The sequence below is a fragment of the Stegastes partitus genome, unplaced genomic scaffold, assembly GCF_000690725.1.
Source record: "Stegastes partitus isolate 25-593 unplaced genomic scaffold, Stegastes_partitus-1.0.2 Scaffold9, whole genome shotgun sequence".
NCBI lineage: Eukaryota > Metazoa > Chordata > Actinopteri > Pomacentridae > Stegastes > Stegastes partitus.
In genome coordinates, this window is record NW_007577740.1 from 937,389 (window position 1) to 960,080 (window position 22,692).

The window sequence follows — 22,692 nt, forward strand, 5'->3', positions numbered from 1 at the left end:
CTTCAATTAAAACCAACTATTCAGGTTTACATTTAAGTGATATCCAACAAGCGTGTGCTCACTTCTGGTGTAAGCTGTACATTATGTTACGTATTTCTTCACAAACTACAGCGCTTTCAAAAGTAATCCTCACTCATGTTTTCCTCTCCCGTGTTCTCGCAGCATTTTGGCTGAAGCTAAAAACCTGTCCTTCAATGCAACAGCTGCCTTCAATGCCTACAGTAACATTAAAGCAAACGTTGATGCAGCAGAGAAAGAGGCAAAGGCAGCCAAACAGAGGGCAAGTGAGGCGCTAGCACTGGTAAGAGAACGTACACCTCCATGTGCAGACACACACACACACACACACGCATATGCCGCATAACAGATTCCAAATTGTCTAATTTTCCATGTTTTTCAATGCATTCTCTGTTGCCCATTGTGGACAGTAAATGCTTCCCTACCAAAAGCTGCAATGTAAATATATTTATGCTCTATGTAATCCACATCGTGTTCAGGTACTGTATGTATACTGTAGATACCCAACACCAGCATTTTAGCTATCCACACCGTGAAAGTGTACTCTCAGCACAAGTACGGTGTGTGTGTGTGTGTGTGTGTGTTTGTGTGTGTCTTGCAGTAACAGTAATGTAAGCTTGTGCTCCCCATTTGTCATGGCCAAGAGATCAAAGCACTCCTCTGTCCCTCTTCTTCCCTTCTTTCCCCCCCCTCCTGCTTTCATTATGATGACTACACACACCTGAAATATTCCTTTTCCTTCCTCTTACCTTCTTTTATTTCTTAATTTATTCGTTTTTCTTCTCCTTCACCTTGTCCTCCGCACAAGTTTTTTTTATTTGTTCTTCATTTTGCCTTCCTACTCATCTCTCATTTTCTTTTTCCATTTATTGTATGATAGTTTATTTTCCCCTCTCTCCTTTTTTTATTTTAATTCCTGTGAGCCAATTTATTTATCCGTCCCTTTTCTGCCAGCACTTTACCCTTTTCTTTTGAAATCATTACACTCACTTGTATTTTTTCAGCTTGTGTCTTGATTTTTTTGTTTTGTTGACTATGAGATAGAGAACTGAACAGACAGTCAAAGACGGCAATAAAAGAAAGAATAAAGTGATGGTGGAGAAAGAATCCAATGAATAGTTAAGTCAGTTGAATGCCTTTTTTAGAGTCATTTAGCAATGCAAAATAATGACGCTTTGATCTTACAGAAAGATAGGACCGTATGCAGATTACTGTACCTTTTTATGTATCATGAAGCATGCTTTTTAAAATTCATGTAGAATATTTTGGAAATATTTTTAGTAAGGGCATCTTCAGTCACAGATTTTATACTGTTGCTCTGTATGTAGGCTTTAGGTCCAGAGGTTCCAGTGAAGGAAGCAGCTCAAGATGCTCTGCAGAAGAGTCACGTCCTGCTGAACAAGGCTAAGCAGCTTCAAAATGATGTCAAAGGTACCCTGAGTATATATATATGTGTGTGTGTGTAAGAGTAAATATATAGAATAATGTAGTAAGATTATTTCACCTATAGTGTTGTAAAAGTGTTTTTCCTATCTTTGAACCAGTGTATCTGCTATCAGTGTCACTCTTCATCCACTGCTCTATGACCTGCTGTCGATCACTCATCCCCATCAGGGAGGTGAAGGAAGTGGTTTTATTAGTGGGCGGCCTTGGCTTCAAATCAAACCACTAACATCATTTACTTTGTCTGTGTGTTTTTATGTGTGTGTAGAGAATGCAGATAGTGTGGCCGGGCTGAAGGGCAGAGTTAAAGCAGCCAGAGACAAAAGCAAAGACCTGCTCAAAGCTGTCAACGGAACCATGGCAACACTCAGCGCCATCCCCAACGGTATGACTGCATGAATACACTGTGTGTGTGTGTGTGTGTGTGTGTGTGTGTGTGTGTGTGTGTGTGTTCGGAGAGAGATGAAGAGAGGATGGATCAATATCAGCGTGCGCATAGAGGTCAGTTGTTCTGGTAAACTCAACTTGACACATGTCAGTACTCACAGATACACACTGCAGCGATAGTGAGGCTGTTGAACTGAAGCGATGCACACGCTTGTGTGTGCATCAACATGCAGAAAACGCTTAAATGTAGCTACTAAATGGATGAGACCTAGAGGTTACTGCAACATGTAAAATTTCTGTTTAAATCCCTGTGAGAGAGTTAAAAGTAACAAAATATGCGTACCATGTCACGGTGGGTCAGACTGATAGAGACTCAAAGATTATTGGCCTGATTTTCTCAGGATTTACCCAACTTGGTAACACAGTCACATGTTTGGTTCAGGGCGATGTTCAGCAACAGTTTTCCACTGATGGATTCTGACAACTGATAAATCCAGTTTGAATATTTACAGCTTTTTGAAATATCCGTATTTTCTGGTTTCTTTCCTCCTCTGAGGCAGTCATGTAAACATCTTTGCATTGTTGACGAAACAGATATTTGAGGATGTCATACTTTTCATAATTTTCTAGCATTTAATAGACCAAACAACTAATCAATCACTAGTCTTTTCTCTGTTAATCAGGTAGTTGTTCAATGAAAATAAGCGTTGGTTGCAGCCCCAGTTTACACTCTGGAGTCACCACTACTTTTACCTCCCATTCCCCACAGTGACCAAACAAACCAGTGCAACACTACTAGTCTGAATGCAAACTCCAACATTAGAATCAGCTCACGTTAAAGACCTCCCACAATGAAGCACACTGGTCTCAATCAATTCCACCATAAATATTTTTAAAAGATAAGCTCCACCTGACTTAACTATATCACAGTTTTTTTTTTAAAAGGCATCATACTCAGGCTCAGTCATGCAACCCCACTGTTTAATGCCTGTAATTGATATATCTTTTATGTTTCTCATGTCGTGTTCTTTGACAGACACAGCGGCTAAGCTTGCAGCTACAAAGGCTGTGGCAGCTGATGCTAATGCCACAGCCATAGACGTGCTGGAGCGCCTTGGAGATTTGAACCTGCGACTTGGTGGCCTTCAGCGCAACTACAGTGATCTGGAGGACACTGTCAATGCTGCCAATCAGATGATCCAGGACCCAGAGAAAAACAGTAAAGTCCTTTGTTATTGGGTTGTTACATACTCTAGTCATAGTGGTAATAACAAGAAACACCACAACATCTCCGTTAAAATTGTCTTGCCTCATTTAGCATTAATATGGGCTTGTTTTTGGTTGGGTAGTTAAATATTTGCCATAAATAGTAACTAATTGTTCTTACTGAACTGCACAAGTTTTTATATCAGCTGTTGAACTATTTAGTCGTGACAAATTTATTTTCTTTGTTTTGTATTTTGCTTTACTTTCTAAATTTGGCTTTAATTTGATAAAGTAATAGTACAGTCTTGAGACTCAGTTCCAACCATAGACTGTATAAAAGATGGACGTAGCAACCGGCCCTGGAAAATGAAGCCAACCTGGAAGTGTCAAAAACCTGCGTCCGCGAGCTGCTGGCTCCAAAAAGCCCTGGCTCCCATAGACTTGAATTGGAAAAGAATTGATTACAGATCACGAAATACTGCATTCCTACAGCTCAGGATGTTTTTCTTATTAGTTTTCATTGTCAAATCCAGAGATCAGGTGGCCAATCTGAAAATAAATCAATACTGAATTTTTAAAAAAGCGACGATACAGACGAAGCGACCAGAAGGCGGTAAATGTGGGCGGGCAGAGAGGGCCTGTCTCTCAATCTGTCTGACCAATCACTGCTTGTATGGTTCCGCCCCCCTCCGACGATTTTTGCGTTACTGGCTCCAAAAATCCAAGATGTCAACCAGGAAGTAGCAAAACCCTGGCTTCATTTTCTCAGTGCAGAAACCAACGGATGACGTCACGGTAGCTACGTCCATCTTTTATACAGTCTATGGTTCCAACTGAAAGATTTTGGAAGATACACCTGCTTATCTTAACTTTTGACATTTTGGAGTTTGAAGTTATTGTCTCAGCGCCACCTACAACTGGTCAAGTCAAATGAAATTTGATATTGTTCTTTCTGTCTCTCTTTTTCCAACCCCCCACAGCCATCAGTATGTATATTTCATTTACCTTAATATAAGCACTCATCTTTGTAAGTGGTGCACCAATACCAGATTGTAAACACAACATTATCTCCCAGGCAGCACACATTTGTACACATTTGTTTGCTTTGGAAAATTAACTGGGACATTTTAAATCACTGCTTAAACACTGTATAGTCAACAGCACTGTGTTAACGTGGTGTTTTGGACTTCATTAATATTACCTATGTCCCTGTAATCTGACTTCAACAACCGTATTGGAGCACCACCCATAAATTTTATCACCATCTTTAATAGCTATACAGTAAACAATAGATGCTTCTAATTTTGCGTCCAGCATGAGCATGAGAGCTCTGCACATTGCAACTTGTATTCTTTCTTTTCTTTAATTCTTTCTATTTCAGTCTTGAGCTTATACACAATATACAATAACTTACATTATGTAAGTAAACAATACAGTGAACGCTGAGCTACGCTAATTGTTTGGCTCTCGCTGGCTTTTCCATCTTTCTTCCTCTTCCTCTATATTGCTCTTCCTTTAGTAATTTCCTCAGCTACATTTTTTTTTTTTTCTCCATCCGCTCCTGCAAGCTCTCCACTTTGTCTCAGCTATGATATACTGTATAAGATTAGAGAACAAGTACTGTACTGTTCTGTATCCCTATTGTACTTGATCCCTCTCCACCCCCCAGTCCATGCTGCAGGAGCTAAAGTGAAGGATTTAGAGGATGAGGCTGACCGGCTGCTGGAGAAGCTGCAGCCTATCAAAAAGCTGCAGGACAATTTGAGGCACAACATCTCACAAATCAAGGAACTGATCAACCAGGCCAGGAAACAAGCTAATTCAGTAAGTTGTTAACACTTTGGCTTGTACAAATGAGAATTTAAATGTATCATGACATAGTAGTGGCATCAACACTTTTGCAATCATTTAATTTATCTAAGTATGTTTGGATTATTTACGTGTACATCCACTGGTGCAATATTTTAGTTTTTTTGGTGAACTTTTTCATTTAATTTCCTTTTTTCAAAATTGTCCTTTCTGCCAGTTTAAAGCTTCTTGCTGTATAAAAGGTCGACATCGCCAAATTAATACTGGATTTACATATTGATCACACAATTGAAGTTTTTCTGTAAGTAAAACAGGCATCTCAGATTGAGTCAACAGCCTCTATCCGAGTAACTATAACCCAATTTTGCAATACTTTGACTTTTTCTGTACAATACATTTGTGTAGGATAAATGAAAACTAAAATACAAGATAAAAGCTGTGATGCAAGAGTCTGCATGCCATTAATTGTTCATTTGTCTTCTTTTCTTCCTGTTTCTAGATCAAAGTGTCAGTGTCATCGGGTGGTGAGTGTCTCCGTAGTTACCGGCCCGACATCAGAAAAGGGAGGTACAACACCATCATCCTTCACGTTAAAACCACAACACCTGACAACCTGCTCTTCTACCTGGGATCAGCCATATATGTGAGTCCTGTTCATTTGAACATACTGCACACATGACAAGGTACACAGAGCTTAGCCATGTATGTATGGTTCTAACTTACACATGAATTTACTGTATATTGTCAAAAGTACAGTTTAAACATTTACACACAAACCTGACACATTCATTTACTCACATTCTTTCCCAAAGACTTGCCTTAATTCAATCCAGAACCACATTTATAACTAAATTTAATTGTGATTTTAAACTTCAGCAGCTTTACGAGTTTTTTTGGTTTTGTTTCTTTTTTTCATTTAAAAAATAATTGGAGTCAACATGAATTATTTTTTCCAAGTGACCCCTGGTGTTACCAGTTTTGGAGAAAAATTGTGCTTTTACATATTAAAGATTTTTTACTGTTTACATGTTTAATAGACCTCTGTCCTTATCACCTATCTGCTCTGTGTAAACACAGTCTGCAGTTCAGCTGAAAAGTCTTTAAACTTTTTGTTCTTTACAGGATCTAATTACTGCAAACAGTTCAGTTTGGCAAATTTTTAACATTTTTACACTTAAGTGATTCTGATGAAATACAATATCATAGTTTTTAGCTTAGATTTAGTTGTTGTTCCAAAGGTAAGGAAAAGTAAAACATGATTACTTAAGGACTGCCCTAGGTTTCAAATATGAAGATTCTTCTATGATTTTACTGTTTTGGCTGATAAAGGCTGTAATTTTGGCGATTTTATAACAGTAACAGGTTGAGAAAGTTTAAATTTTTCTTTGTCTTTTGAGAACTATCCAAAATGTCAAAAAAGACTGTCAAGTGTTAACATTTAGTTCACATTAATTGGGAAAATCTTGATTATAACAAACTATAAGTGTGATTTATCATGTCAACAGACACCAAAATGTAATTTAGCAGTCATCGAATCCATTGGGGTAACTAATACATCTCCATGGCTCCGTGTGAAAATGGTCAAACTTTGTCTAATTTTGCAAAATGTTTCATATTAAGGCATTTATCATATTTAATATAAAGTTGAGCTGCTGTATCTTGTGCAACATTTATCATACTTGAAAATGCCTGCATTGCAAAACACACAAAAGAACAAAAAAGCACACACTTGCATTCCGCTCCTACACTGCACACACACACACCAACATTCACACACAGCCTACACATGCTCCCAGAGTGATTTGTCTAATATCAGAATAATTAATATGTCTTGACACACACTGGCCACCCCTATAAACATAGCACAGTGCTGTTTTAAGGTATCACTGATAACCCCAGAGTGTGTGGGGTATGTGTGTAGGCATGTGTGTGTGTCTTAACAAGCAGCAGCAATTAACAACAAGTTTATGTTGCTATCTGCTTTAGCCTGATTTCCCTTGAGAAATCTTTGCTTTGCTTCATCTGACTGGGAAGTCTTGAACGCACATGCATGTGTCTCTGTTTTTGTGTGGCTCTCACTCATATTCTCTAATAGTGAAGAATTCAGGATGAATACTAATTCTGTGTGTGTGTGTGTGTGTGTGTGTGCGTGCGTGCGCACCACTAACATTTGCTAATAGTGTGTAATGCTAGTTGAATAATAACGATGCTGCCCTGTGATCTGTACTAATGAATAATCGCCATTACCCCAGAGAGACTAGAAAGTGTGTGCACTTGTGTGATTGTGTGTGTGAGTCATTTGTGTCTTCAAATGTGACTCCCTAATATTCTCTAATTGTGCATAATACTATATGAATAATAATGCTGTGTATGTACTTCAGAGACAGCATCCAGATGAGAGCATATGCTCAAAATTCACTTTTTTTTGGCTCATACATAAGTAATAAGATCATTAATCAAAATACAGCAAGATCCAGTGAAAATCCACTTACAGAGACAGATGGAGAAAACTTCAGCCTTTGTAGTCTCAGAATAGACTAGAGCTGGGTGTTAAATCGCTTTACTGTTCACTCATTCACTATTCCCTACATGATAGATACACCATGCGAGTCTCTGTAGTAGGTAATAAATTGAGGGTTTGGACACTTATTAATAATCATCATTTTGCATTTCTGCCATCGGTGCTGCATAAAGGCATTTCACTGCACATTGTGCTGTGTGTCACTGTGTGCGTAGCAAACGTGTCATCTCAGGAGTAACATTTCATTATTCAGTGTTCAACACAAAACAGTGTAATAGCTTTAAATGGAAAGAATTTTAATAGGCAAATGTTTCCAAATACCCTTTGCACATTTGGAGATGCATTTATATCTGAGTTCCAGATCTGATGACCTTGGGTTGGGATTGGTGTGGTATAGTGACCAGTTTGCATAACCTTTCTGATTTAAATCCTGCATCTGGCCTCTTCTATCTGCCATATAATTACCATGCAGACATTTACATTGCACATTAATATTAGACTGGAGGGTCTGTTTACATTGCTGGCATTATTACCGCCACAAAGTTTTTGATTAGTTGACAAATGTCCCTGATGGTTTAACCTTTTTCCTTTTTCATGGCATTTTGCGCACTCCCAATTTTATGGCAGTGCAACACTAATTTCCTGAAGTACCAATTTATTACAAACCACACAGAGAAAACCATCCTCAGATATGATGGATACACTTTACCTCTGCATAAGTTAGTTTGCTTTAGTTTTTGTTTCTGGCCCATTCCACATGAAATATACATCAGACTGCTTCATAAAAAAAACCTCTGGTTGTACATTCAGTAAACAACTGAAGTGAGTGTGCCATGTACCTTAAATGTCAAATGACTCAAAGTATGCACCGAGTACGAGTCGTAGAATCAAAATTGAAGACACATCCAAAAGTGGTAAAGAACGACTGAGCCAAGGTCCTGTGGGACTTTCAAATCCAGACTGATAAACTGGTGTTGGCAAATCAAGCAGACATTGTGGTGGTCGATAAACGTCAGAAGAAAGCAGTAGTTATAGATTTAAGAGGAGCAAGTGGAGAAGCTAGAAAATACCTGGAGAGTGAAGACAGCAGTAGTACCAGTGGTGTTCACAGCACTAAACCCCCAAACTGGGAGAGGAGCTTCATCAGATCCCTGGAACAACATCTGAGGTCTCTGCTCTTAAGCTCCCCGGCCTCTGGTTGAGAACCTGAGTTTGAAGGAGACGTAAGACCGACAACATGGGTGGATAGGGTTGTTTTTGTTTGTTTGTTTTTTAAAATATGCATATATGATATGTACTTGCTTGTGTTCCATACTGCATACGGAAACAAAACAGAAGAAAAGTTAGATTATAAATGCACTGCTTACTATAAAGAGTGCATCATGATCAGGGGTAAACTGTGTTCTATTCTAATATTGAAATGTTTCACATGTGAACAATCTTTTACATCACTTCGTATTGACTACAGTCAGTATCTGCTTTTATCTTACTAAACTAAATATTACACAATTACCAGTAGGAAGAATAGAAAACTACCTTTGTTTGTTTGTTTGTTTGTTTGTATTTTTTCAATGTTTTTCTGTCAGCCTGCACTGGATACAGTAGACTGAAGTTAAATTAGGTTCAGGTCATTGACTCTGTTGACATGACGACATGACAAAAGCAATATTGTGTCCAAAAAACAGTTTATATACAATTTGTTCAGCGTATGTCCTCTGTGTGTTTCAGGTTGATTTCTTGGCCTTGGAGATGCGTAAGGGGAAGGTGAATTTCCTTTGGGATGTGGGTTCAGGTGTGGGGAGGGTCGAATATCCCCATCACACCATCCATGATGGAAACTGGCACAGGATAGAGGCATCTCGGTAAGAAATGTGCACTCACATACACATGCATGCACACGTGTTTTAACTCTAACATATATGTATGCAGCCTTCAAACGGCAACATTGGCTATAATGCAAAGGATAGTTCCATTTTACATTTCAACAGGGGAACCAGGAATGTTGAGAAGCATTAAGATGCCTCTCAGCTTGTGCGCTGATATTCTATTCATAAAAAACATGTATATACCAGCATGAACCCACAGAGTAAGCTTACAATATTAATATAGAGCACTGTAAAGCAAACACGTAAATTCACTCTACATGCAAATCTATAGCACATATTTTAAGGTTTCATTTTATGATAGATATCATAAAATGAAAGTGTCATAAGGTATGCACTTGATGAGGCTTCTTGTTTTTGTAGTTTTACTTTGACAGGCATGCTTTATATAATGACTGATATATTCTCTTTGTCCTCACTCTGGGCACTCTAATATAACCAACAACAACCAATAGTAACAGCAAAAATAAGCCAATAGCAACCACAGGACATCATCTCACTCATGCTACTGTGGAAAACACATTGTTTCACTTGGGAAATCAAGAGTTTGCAGCCTTGTCAGCCCGTGGCACGTCATTACATAGATACAGTGTAATCTAGCGGACAATTTAGTTCTCTGTGGAAGCTGCGGCGGTGTTGTATACAGACCATCCAACACAAGACCCATTCACACAAAGACGATGCCCCACCTGCACCATGCATTTCCATCTGAGAGATTTCCCAGAGGTGTTTTCCAGTAGGATCACACAGACGATCAGTCTTAAAAATGTTCCCCTATACAACACAGAAATGCTCTTCCTGCTTTGAAAACAAACTCCAAAGTGGGCAGTTCATTTTACTGTACAGCTCAGAGGTTCCCCTGCAACCAACTGGTTCCACATTGTGCTTGTATCGTTTGTCTCTAGCATGAAGAGCTCATAAAAACTGATTCCAAGTGGCTCCAACATCCAAAGTCATCGTAATATAAGCCAGAAAGTACAGAATGGCAAACAAAACAACATCAAACTCTCTCCCTCTTCCTCCTTCTCACTGACTACAGCAATGGGTTGAATGGTACCATATCAGTGTATCCTCTGGAAGGCTCTATGGCTGGTATGATGCCGACCCCTGCCAGTGCCAACTCGCCCACGGCCTTCACCATCCTGGACGTCGACCAGAACGCCTACCTGTTTGTAGGAGGAATATTCTCCACAGTGAAGGTATCTGTCTGTCTCTGTCTAAAATAACACCCAGATCCTGTCTGCCTTTCTGTCTCTTTCTCTCATTATTACTTTTCTCTGTGTGTCTTTTAGAAAGCAGATGCAGTAAGAACAACAACATTCACAGGTTGTATCGGAGAGACCTTCTTGGATGGTAAACCTATTGGGCTGTGGAACTACAGAGACAGACAGGGAGACTGTAAAGGATGTGTTGTCAGGTATACAGATTTGATAAAATATAATCTTCCTTAGATTGTTTCTTCTTGTTCGCATATCCAGTGTTGTGCATCACTGGCATATACTTGGATATTATACATAACTAGGAAAGCACACAAATGGCGCAAGGACATCATTCTGCACGACTGTGACACTTAACAGCATTTACTGTTTAATGAGAAAATAATAATCAGATAGCAAGGCAGAACATCACCAATCATCCTTTAATCATCTGTTCATTGCGCCATTATCAGTATTTTCTGAAAATTTCATGAAGTTCATGACTTTTGTCGTTATCTTGCTAACAAACAAACAAACAAACAAACAGATAAATGCTGGCTAAATCATAACCTCCTTGGTGGAGGCAATAAGAAACTCACTTTATATAAGTTGCATGATTGCTGTTGTTAAAATAAAGTTACTAATCAAAAATACCTGCCTGTTCAGTTACTTTTCTTATGGCCCTTGTTGATATTTTAGTATTAAATTAGCATTTGTAACCTTTCCTACTCCGTTAGCAGTTGGAAAGGGAAACAAAGCATTTACTTGTCATTTATGGACTATTTTTTTCTCTGTGTTGTTGTAGTCCCCAGCGTTCAGATAGTGAGGGGACAGTTCAGCTGGATGGTGAAGGCTACGCGGCAGTGGGACGGCCCACCAGGTGGAATCCAAATGTTTCCACCATCACCTTCAAGTTCCGCACTTTCTCCTCTGATGCACTGCTCATGTATCTGGCTACTGAAGATATGGTATGTATGGGGCAAAACACAATGGTGCAAAAAAAAAAATGATGATAATTACCAATGTAAAGATCAGCCCTGATTGCAGAGATAATGTCGTGTAATTTTTTTACATTGTAAGAACTCAGGTACCATCTTTACTTAAACTGATTTGGATACAGTAAAAAAAAATGGATAGTTAAATTAATACTTTGCAATCTTTCCCTTTCACCTATTCACACACACACACACACATACACACACATACACACTGAGTTGTTCTTGTTTCTTCTGACTTTTTTTCATATCTAGTTTCAAAGGCAGGGGTATAAGAAATAGTCAAAATTCAAACTTTTTTCCTCAAAATTCCAGTCTAAAATCTCAGAACCTAAATGCTTTATTTTGGCCGTAATACTTTTCTGTAAAGGTAATTTGCTAAACAAGACAAAAAGGTAACTAGAGAAAAAATCTCAACACATTAAACACATCTATCCCAAATGGCATTAAATGGTCATAGGTCAAAAATGTAATTTTTAAGACTTTACTTTGTTTTTTAGATCTTGAGAGCTTTGAGGTTACTTGGCCATAAAGCTGTATTGTTATTATTATACTGAGTCCCTAGGCTATTTTTTTGTGATGCACAGGCTTTGAGTAGGTTCTTGGTGATCATCAGTCAAACAAATCCCAGTAATTCTCTGAGAATTGATGCAGTTCTTTTGTGTGCATGTATAAAAGTGTTGTGATGTTGCCCATATACCTGATAATGGTTGGACCAAAACGAGCTCTTCTCATTGTTTTTTACATGTCAGTACCTAACAGCACTTCCTCCCCATCTGTTGCTCTCTGTAGAAGGACTTCATGTCCCTAGAGCTGTCAGAGGGTAAGGTGAAGGTGAGCTTTGACCTCGGATCAGGAGCTGGCAGCGCCAAGTCAGCTAACCGCCACAATGATGGACGCTGGAAATCCCTCACCATGTCAAGGAACAAGAAACAAGGTACACACAAAACCATAAGCAATAGAGCGATGGTCAGATACCAGGATTTATGAATGAACGGAGCAGTGAAGTTAGAGGGGAGACGCACACGAGCTCTATCCATGCTGTCTGTCACTGATGATGTCTCTTGAACTGTTTCCAAAGCCACGGTGACCGTAGTAGACATCGACAGCAGTGCTGAGGAAAAGATTTCGGCTACGTCTCAGGGTTCAGCTACTGGTCTGAACCTGAAAGAAAACCAGAAACTCTATTTTGGAGGGCTGCCAACGATTGGAAACTACAGGTACACAAAGGCCGCTGTAATATATCTACATGTATCTACACATTAAGGCAATCTCTTACAGACAGATTCATTTCATAAAAAGCCCTTAACGTGTTCTGTAGGTGTGATATACAAGATAGATTGTTTTTCATTCAAAGTATTGGAAGAATCTTTGCTGTGGCGATAACAATATTGGTTATGATTTTACTTCTTTTGACACTTTGGAGTGAATAAACCTGTCTGTTGATTTAACGGTTTGATAAGTACAATTGGCCTCTTCAACAACCAATTATAACTCTTGTCACACCTTGATTGTCATTTATTCAAGTCATTTATGTATGAGTCAGTTGAATAAAAAAAACTGTTCAGTCAGTGGTTCATGATGGTTTTGTGAAGTGTGTTAATGCTAATATTATGTTTTGTTTTAACAGCATGACAGCCAGGTAAATAATGAAATCAACAAATACTTTACATGTTAAGACTGCCGATCACTGCATGAGGCTAGCCATGCTGATTCTGCTGTAGAGCCCACAGTAAATGTGGATGTGTGAATGTTTGTTTCTTGGCTTGTCCCCGAAGGCTTCTGCTTCCCCACCTGGCAGCTGGAAAGCACCTATTCTATGCTTTCATTAATCTGAATTCGATGTTTGTTCAGCGATATTTAGCTGGAATGACTCTACGTTACACATATTTATTGCCATGAGCATATTCGAAATGTATTTTAGATGGAGATCAAAATGCCGTCGTGCAAACAGAGCTGCAAAAAGAAAGCCTTAACACGGTGTATTATGTCGCTAATTAGGTTTTCACTGTGACTAAGGGCGCATATTATTTTTCCCTTTCCTCTTGAATAATACTTCAACCGTTACAGCGCTTGATGTCACTATTATAACACAATCCCAATTTATTAACATGGACAAACAACATATTGAGATTATTGTTGTTGTTGACGTCCAGGCGTCACTCTCGCTTCTGGATACATGATGCAATAGTTTCACTGCTGCAGTAATTCACCAAATTTTTCTGATGCTTCACTGCTGTTGCTGAGCACCAGAAAGCACATTGAGTTTGGGATTTATTCAGCTATAACAACTCTTAACTGAAACCTTTGTAACTTGCTTATAGGCCAGAGGTCACACTGAAGAGGTATGCGGGCTGTCTTCGGGATATTGAAATCTCCAGAACTCCATACAATCTCCTGAGCAGCTCAGATTACACCGGGGTCACTAAAGGTTGTTATGTGGAGGTAAGGGTGTTCAACTTAATTGTAGGCTTGGCTTTACAAAATCGGATGTTGCAGATTCTGTCCTGCATGTGTGAACCTAATCCTGTAGGTACAGTAGTTGCATATAAAAGGTATGATATGTATATGATAAAAGATATAGAATGCACATAACATGCAGGTTATGTGACTTTTTGAAAATGCCTTGACTTGTATTAATTGCACAACCTTCTCCTCATGTTCATCCGTTCCTCACCTTGCCTCTACTTTTTTAAATTCAATTTGTCTCTTTCACTTCTATTTGCCATTCATTTGGTAGCTTCCTTGCTTAGTTTTATTCATGAAAGCAATTTTCTGAAAAGAATATAGTGTAACGACAGAAAGGTCATAAAGACAAAGGCCAGGTCCAAGCTGTTGAACTTATTCACTCCCATCTCACACAGAAGTTATGTATTAATCAATGCAGTCCTAATATATAGACTCCTCTTTAATCGCTTTTTGTCTCCATGATTCTTGTGTGTTTTATTCACACATACACTTGTGTTGAGTGTACTATGGAGCTTTCAAACCCATACAAGGTGTTCATCATCATTTCTATACACTAGTGCCTTTCATACATACATAAAGCCATCAAATGCAGCCCTGCTCACATAATGTAGAGTGCACGAAAGATTATAAAGCGAGACATTCAGTTATGTTGAGTGAAGGTCTTTCTATTGCTTGTGTGTGTGTGTGTGTGTGTGTGTGTAGAGAGAGAGAGAGAGAGAGAGAGAGAGAGAGAGAGAGAGAGGGCGAGGCAGGGAGAGACAGTAAGAGTGTTTCGTTTTTCTGGCTAAAGTTAAGGAGGTGAGTGAACTTACACAAAAATATCAGAGATTCAGCCAAACTTAGTTACATGTACTTTTTTCACGACTCGTACCTCTCAAGCTTTACTTTTCCCTCTGCAGTTGATCCGTGAGATGCTCGACTAAACAGCTCATTTATTCACTGACATACACTGAAATACATGAAAAATTCAACTATTTCTTCTCTGTCTTACAGAACCTGTACACAGTCAGTTTTTCTAAACCAGGCTACATGGAACTGGGAGGCCTGTCGCTGGCGGTTGGCACCGAGATCAGCCTGTCATTCAGCACCCTCGCAGACACTGGGACCATACTGTTGGCAGTAGGTGGAGCATCACCAATCAGCCAGCAGGTTATTGTTCTTCTGTTCTGTTCATTTAAACATACTGCTGTAATTCTAAAACTTTGAGGCTGGTAAGAGATAATTGTGGTAAGTTCCCTGGAGGGGAAAAGATGTGGAAGTTGGTACTAAATAAAAACAAAAATAGGACACATCTATTCCATTGAAACCAACATACTGTATATTCATTCACCTTTAATCTATTATGCAAACTTTCAACTTTATATTTGTTGACTAATGTGTGTGCTACTTTCAAACGCCAGTGTGCTGCTAATTGGTTATACTAGAACTACGTGAAACTGTATGTGTCACAATTTGATTGTTTTTATTTTCCCCATAGTTAGCAATAACTTTTTTTTCTGAAAATAGCTTAGAGATTATTACAAAATGATGCAAGTTATTTTACAATAATATTCAGTGCTCAACAAACGTATTCAACCACCACCCAGTGTAAGGTTTATGCCACAGCTACCCTCAATCAACAGCAGTGGTAATTACCAAAATTATTTTTTTATGTTTCTGTACTGGTTAATACACCAGTATGTAGAAGCTCTTTAACTGAAAGGATATTTTTAATGCTAAAATATAATTATTATTGTTATCCATGAATTTTTAAATGAACTATTTTACAAAAAAAATGCCAACACAATAAATCACATTATTATTTCCTGATTAAGATGTCAAATTATAGTTATTTACTTGCATTCATGAACAGAAAATTTTGTTTTAGTGGTTGAATTTTATGCTTGATTCATTTCTGAGTTGTCAGAGAAGCCTCGTGGCTCTAAGATTTGGATATAAAAAGGTGAATTCAATTTGAAATTCCTCATTCCTGTTCAAAATGGTAAAACATTGAGAGCTGAGTGCAAATTAAAGCACTTCATGATGCTGGATGGTCTAAGCTTAAGTGCTTAAGAAATAATTCCACGCGTGGTCTCATAAATTTTTATACACATATGTATCACATACCATATTAATTGTACTCAAAAAAAAAATATACAAACTAAATTGGCTTTGCTGTAGCTTCTGTAGACATACATTTTTTCCCACAATGCATAGCACAAACAAAAAAAGAGGAGCTGCAAAGCTGCAAAACAAAACTGTAAGCTTCTAAAAATCTCATATTGTATAATAATGTGTTAGTCAGAATTGTAAGGAAGCTCCACAACTGTACGCTTTAAGTATAAAAATGTGTAGTGGATGTGTTGGATTTATGTAGTATGCATGTAGACATGTAGCAAATCAGTGTAGGCATTTTAGAGCCTATGTTTGATATAATGCTTATATAATTTTCATTTGCTGTACATAGCAGCCAACATGTATTGTTAACAACATACCTGTAATCAGTGTCAAATTATTTGGTTCCAAGAAAAACTCTACGAATAAATTTCAGTTGGTAGGTGTTTTCTAGAAATATTCCAGAGAATAAACAATTACATATCAGTATACTGAACAGAATGTCAATTGTTTTCTCATGTTTGTGAAAATCTTTCCACCACAGGCCCGCAACACAAACCAGCTCAGCTCCAAGAGGAGACGAAGACAGTCGGGAGAGGTGGGTTCAACTCACACTAATGTATGCCCAAATACTGCTCCCTTTCCATAAGTGAATGACAGTTACATAAGTGCATATTAATGAGATTTGCATTTGTTGGCAACTTGGCTAACTGGATTGTGTTTTATCCAAAAAACACACTCACGGTAATTCCCATTCGCAGATGCGCAAAGACACATACACTTTCGTCGCTGTAGTAGCTGTCCATTGTATAGCAGCGCTCCTAGCTTTTAGCTGACTATGGCAACACACACATACATGCCCACAGGCACCTTTTCTCTAAGTGAATTAAGTTTCCATGAGTGCATATTAATGAGATTTGACTCTGTTGGCAACTATGCTGATTAGATTCTCTCACGGCTAAAAACACTTCTCGTTGTCGCACACACACACGCGCGCGCACATGCAGACGCGCAATATACTAATACTACACGCTGTCGGAGTCATTGCTCACAAAATAAATCCATTGTTCTATCTCTCCTGAAAATAGTACGAGAAGCATGTCATATTTGCAGCCGCACATGTATGTGTGTGTGTGTGTGTGTGCTTGCATTTGTGCGTGTGTATTCCCATGTTTCTGTATGTGTGTGCATGTGTGTTTTAGCATAATATGCATCTGTGTGTGTGCAGTTGTGTGCCTCATTGGGTGTGTGAGGACGTTGCTCACATGAATGCAAAATTGAAAGTGTGTCTATGTTTACGTGAGTGTGCAAGTGAGAGAGAGGACAGAGGGTTACCTCTGGCTTATCCATCATCACTGGTTGTTGGGCGCATAAATCTATTTTTACTAACTATGCTGGCAGGCAGGGTGTGTGTGTGTGCGTGTGTGTATGGAGAAAGGTTAAGCGAGGTTAAAAACACCATCAACTCAACTTGGCCCTGACTAATGGCTGTTTCAGAGAGGGACAGAGAGACGGAAGGAGAGCGAAGGGGACGGGAGAGAAAGGATGGAGGAATGGAGGTGGGAGATTTAGAGGTGAAAGGAAGGATAGAGAAGAAAGAACAAAGCTACAAAGAAACGATAATCGAGAGAGGATAACAAAGGAGAAAGGGAGAAAATGAAAATATGGAAAGTGGTGCCAGGAAACAGAAATGAAAGGATGAACGCAAAGGAGGAAAACTGAGAGAAAGCTACGAAGAAGCTTGAAGTAAAAACAGAGAAGCTGAATGTTTCACAAAATGCAACATATTCACCACAAAGCGTGTGGTGTCAGAGAAAGATGATGGAAGGGATGTCTACGATGGTGGATGGAAGAGCTGCTGGTAATCCTTCTGTTACAATCCAGCCTCTAGGGTCAGCTGGACGTAACAAGAAAACCAGATGGAAGTGGTTCAGGTGACGCAATTTATTGAACATAACAGAACAGTGACAATACAAAAGAAGATGGTGGATGTTGCTACAAATCAAAGAACCAAACATAACCAAACGAAGGCTGACAGATTATCGAAGCTAGCAAACAAAACTAAACTCTAGTCTCCACTGAGACTCACACGAAAACTCCCACACCAAGTTAGCAGCTGCCGTTACATATCACGCAACACAAAACACACAGCGGGAGAGGCACCAGGACTGACTGTTCACACTAAATCCCAGCCAGCCCCGACTGAAAGGTTGCTGGTTGCTTTTATAGCCAGGTGTGGTGATTGCTGGGGTGGTGGAGGAGGAGGAGTGGTGGTCCAATCTAATGTGACCGGAGGCGGGGAGAACAAGGGCTGGAGTGCAGGTCTTCAGCTCCAGGCTAATTAGCTGAGATGACTGGCAGCTGGTGTCCTGGAGCGAGCTCTCAGCCAGCCACAGCTGGGCCTGCACAGGTCATCTCCACACACAAGGGTCACAAGTCCACACAACAAAACCACACAAACACCGTGGGCCACAACACCTTCAGATAAAGTGCCTCTGTTTTTTATTTTTGTTCAGATTAAAAGTGAGATAGTTTTGTCAATATGTAAAAGCTGTGACTGCGGATCAGAGACGTGTAGCTCCACATCTGGAAATACCTGCAGAGAGAATAAACTATGGGAAAGAAAACACAAAAGTTAGAGTGATGCAATGGTGGTTTCTAGCTGTATAGAGAGAGAGAGAAAAGGGGTTCATGGGACATTCAAGACATATAGCAACATAACTAAGGAACAGTTGAGGTGATTCTGAGCAGCTCTAACTATAAGCTTACCAAAGAGGAATATTTTAGGCCTAAGCTTAAAAGTAGACAGAGTGTCTGCCTCCCATACCCAAACTGGGAGCTGATTCCACAACAGAGGAGCCTACTTCTGGAAGCTCTGGAAACCACAAGTAAACCTGCAGCCTGAGAGCGAAGGGCTCTGTTAGGATGATACGGTACAATAAGGTCTTTAATGGAGCCAAAGAACAGACGCTAATACAGGAGAAATATCATCTCTTACTGGTTCCTGTTCAAACTCTGGCTGCAGCATTTTTTTGTTCAGCTGTAATTTTTCAGAGAGTTATTGGTGAAATAATGAATTATAGCCTACAGGTCACAAATGAAGGAATAGGTTTTTTAGCATTACTCTGAGACAAGATGTTCCTGGTCGTGACGATTTTGTGACTTGTTTTATGTCTGAGTTAAAAGACATGAACAAACGTTCTAAAAAATAACTCCAACGTTTTCTGATTGGTCAGAACACTGGGTTGTATGTGGTTAAATGGAAGGTGGTTGCTCTGTTTAAATGTTTCATTTTGGAAATAAAGCAGTTATAGAGAAATGACAAATAGCTCTATCAGAAATAGTTCTACCTCCCTCTAACAGATGTCACTGTCGCTTGTGTTGGGTGTAGGGCTGGTCCGAATAGCAATTTCTGTTCGCCGGATATTTGGCCCCAATTAGTAGCAACTATTTGATCCGACGGGTCAGCAGTGAGCCGGCGTTTCCACCATCAGCGGCCATCGTACTGTATCCACCATTAGTGGTGGCGGTGGCGGGGGGGCCGGGGATGGGACAATGACTATTCGGTGATCAAAATTGGTATCCCGATTCCAGCACAGCAAACTAATAGTCGGCTATTCGGCTATTCGGGTCCAGCCCTAGTTGGGTGGCCACCCCTTGGGTCTGTCCCTGGTTCACAACTTGTAGACCAAAATCCAAGGAAATGTAGTATTCATATTAGACAAACAGCAACCAGTAAACTTTTTAGATCAGTTATCAAATGTGTAACTTTTGTCTGTCGGTTAATGAACTATTTGTTTCAGCTCTAGTTGTCATTGTTGTTTTCCTATGCTTTTAAAGTGCAAGTCTAAAATATAAAGTTAGAATTTTGCACCAATATTTTTACAATTAGGGCATTAGATTCCCTGATAAATACTACAGAAACACGTTAATAGACGATATGTGATCCAAACCATTTTAACTGCTTTAACCCACTTTGGTTTTACAACCTGAAGCCAGGATTGGCACACAAAGGTGCCCAAATACAGCAATACATATATATATATGTACAAACTTCTACAGTGGAGTTTTGAAATACGGAATGTAGAGAAATGTGTATTTGTCTGCGTTTAGAAAAAATATTGTATATATGTGCCTTTTTGGTTTGTGCATGACTGTATGTTAGTTTCATAGTCTGCTGCCCGTCAGGGTTTGTGTTTGCATGTCTCACTGTGTGTGCCTCTATGTGTGTCTTTCCATTATTGTATATATTTTCGTGTGAATGAGTTCATCTGTGATAGTTTTTGTCGGTGTGACGTGTGTCGGCATCTGCACACCTGTGTGTATGTGTGTGAGTGTACTTGTACAACTATCTTTGTAAGAACCAGTTTGAGATTCGGACCATCAGGATGAGGACATTCTGGGAAAGCAACAACATTTTGGCCAGTCCTCATCTCTCACAGCCCTTCAAAGGGCTGTTTGAGGGTTAAGACTTGGCCTTAGGGTTAAGGTTAGTTTTAGATTCAGGTTAAGGTTAGGGTAAGGGGCTAGGCAATGCCTTACATCAGTGACTGTCCTCACAAAGATAGCCATGCAGGCGTGTGTGTGGGTGCGTGCTGCTGTATCTGTGTGTGAGTGTGAGATGGTGCAGCGAGAGCCATGTTGTAGCTACATCTCAGTTCAATTTGTCCCCGACCTCAAATTGAAATTCCATTTTCAGGTGGTAAATTGTCTCCCACTTCGCCCTCTGGCACACAGTGAATTAAAATTCAAATTAGCCTGACCCTGCACCACTGCTCTCTAGCACCTCTCCGTCTGTCTCACTCTTTTTCTCTCTCCCCATCTCTATCTTGCTCGCTGTTTTGCTCTCTGCCCTCTCATCTCTTCCCCCTATTATCGTCTCCTCTCTGTTCCTCTCATCTCTTGTTATCCTATCCCCCCTCCTTTCCTGCCTCTCTTATTTCCCCCCAATTTCTCTCTATATACCCCATATCTCCCCATAGTCGTCTCCCCTTTCCCCTTTGCTTTTTCTCAGCTCTAATCCACAGTCTCTTTCCTCCTGTTTGTCTTTTTTCCTCCCTTCACTTTTGATCCATTTTAGCCCTGTCTCCGTCTGCTGATCACTTATAGCATTGTTGCAAAGATGTGGCATTTAAACCAAATTACATGGTTTATTATTAATTATTAATGTTTTTTATTATGTGATATTAAAATGGATTTAGCAATAATTCTGAAGTTAAAAAAAAAATCAATTATGTAGATCTGTATTTTCTAAAATGATGCAGGTAGTTTTCACTGATGTCCACCAAATAACTTTCAGCTGGCTGTTGATATATTCGGCTATTTATTATCTTTTTATTTTATGAAAAAAGGGACTAATTTCCTGGATGGACATTTTAGCTTTTACAGATTCAAAACAGTTAAAACCTCAGCAGAAATTGTAATTGTAATTTTATTTCTATTTAATAGTCACATATTGGTGTCATTTTGACCTTGTGAAACATGTTCTATTGCCTCTTTTACCTTTTTGTCCGAAACCCACTGTTATTGCTGCTTACCTTGGCCAGGAGGCTCTTAAAAAGAAAGTTTTAGTTCCAACAAAACTGGTAAAGGTTACACTTTTAAAGCCAAATACATCTGCTATTCACCCTCATCTGTCATTACATTTAGGTGAATTGGCTGTTTAGTTGTAGAGCAGCTGGTATCAGTACTTTGCTGTATTAAGTGAAATTCTAAAATTCAGCCCTCTCTCTTGTGCAACAACCTGAACTTTCCCTGCTCTGTTTTATCTCCTCTCCCCTGGCTCTGTGTCCTGAGACTGGTTTGAATGTACAGATTCCCACAGTTAATAAAGCTTATCTCTGATTCCTGCAGCCATACCTCTCAGTCATGCTGAACAAAGGCTCTCTGGAGGTCTTGGTGTTTACCGGCAGCCACAGTCTACGTCGTGTCATCAGACGACCTGATCAAGGCACGCTGAATGATGGCAGAGAGCACTCACTGCGCATAGAGAGGCTGCCTGGCAGGTTAGTGTATAATTTGTGTGTTTTTACGTTTGTTCAGTCTGTGTTCTTTCCTCCAACAGTATTTTTTCACAGTGGAATGTCTTTACTTCTTGAAATGTATTTAATACGTATGTGTTTGTCTCTGCTTTCCTTCAGATCCTTTGCAGTTCAGGTGGATGAGGAGGCCAAGAGAGAGGCAGCGCTTCCCAATGACCAGCCAGTGAGCTTGCAGCGTGTCTTCCTTGGTGGTATTCCTGCAGAAGTGGAGCAGACATCCAACAGAGTCAATGTCCCATTTGAGGGATGTATATGGAACCTCATGGTCAATGCTATGTATGTAAAACTTACTCACATACTATAAAGCTACATTTCTCTTGGTACAGAGCATGTTTTTGAACATTTTATTGTGACCAGATTGGGAAGTTGACTCGTTGTTTTACAGGATCGGCCTGTAACCGGCCCTTTCAGCCTTTGTGTTTCTGTGTGGTTTGGGATCCTATTACTTCAACCCCATTATTAGCTACAAGTGCACCAAAATAACAAATAGTAGTTACTGGACGTAACTCCAGTTCTGTGAACACATAGGAAATAGAACAAAGGAGGTTTGTTGTGTTAGCCTACATGGGGAATTTTATACTACTTGACATCGACATGGAAGAAAGATGGCACTTGTTGAACTCTCTGAGT

At 39.5% G+C, this 22,692-nt stretch overlaps 1 protein-coding gene across 10 annotated transcripts in view; it reads left to right on the top strand.

Moving 5' to 3' along the window:
- The window catches only part of lama2 (laminin, alpha 2), a 225,864-nt gene that overhangs the window by 185,759 nt on the left and 17,413 nt on the right, over positions 1 to 22,692 (top strand). For 6 of the 10 annotated variants that reach the window (XM_008284577.1, XM_008284594.1, XM_008284603.1 and 3 more), the window contains 19 exons: positions 163 to 301; positions 1,347 to 1,449; positions 1,730 to 1,846; positions 2,885 to 3,067; positions 4,035 to 4,040; positions 4,724 to 4,878; positions 5,363 to 5,506; positions 9,113 to 9,246; positions 10,307 to 10,466; positions 10,560 to 10,684; positions 11,269 to 11,431; positions 12,251 to 12,395; positions 12,540 to 12,678; positions 13,089 to 13,100; positions 13,783 to 13,903; positions 14,921 to 15,076; positions 16,566 to 16,619; positions 21,875 to 22,026; positions 22,162 to 22,338. In XM_008284577.1, the coding sequence (XP_008282799.1) occupies positions 163 to 301; positions 1,347 to 1,449; positions 1,730 to 1,846; positions 2,885 to 3,067; positions 4,035 to 4,040; positions 4,724 to 4,878; positions 5,363 to 5,506; positions 9,113 to 9,246; positions 10,307 to 10,466; positions 10,560 to 10,684; positions 11,269 to 11,431; positions 12,251 to 12,395; positions 12,540 to 12,678; positions 13,089 to 13,100; positions 13,783 to 13,903; positions 14,921 to 15,076; positions 16,566 to 16,619; positions 21,875 to 22,026; positions 22,162 to 22,338 (2,385 nt within the window). The remainder of the gene's footprint in view (positions 1 to 162; positions 302 to 1,346; positions 1,450 to 1,729; positions 1,847 to 2,884; positions 3,068 to 4,034; positions 4,041 to 4,723; positions 4,879 to 5,362; positions 5,507 to 9,112; positions 9,247 to 10,306; positions 10,467 to 10,559; positions 10,685 to 11,268; positions 11,432 to 12,250; positions 12,396 to 12,539; positions 12,679 to 13,088; positions 13,101 to 13,782; positions 13,904 to 14,920; positions 15,077 to 16,565; positions 16,620 to 21,874; positions 22,027 to 22,161; positions 22,339 to 22,692) is intronic. The other 4 variants (XM_008284585.1, XM_008284614.1, XM_008284648.1 and 1 more) reach the window with 1 other exon arrangement.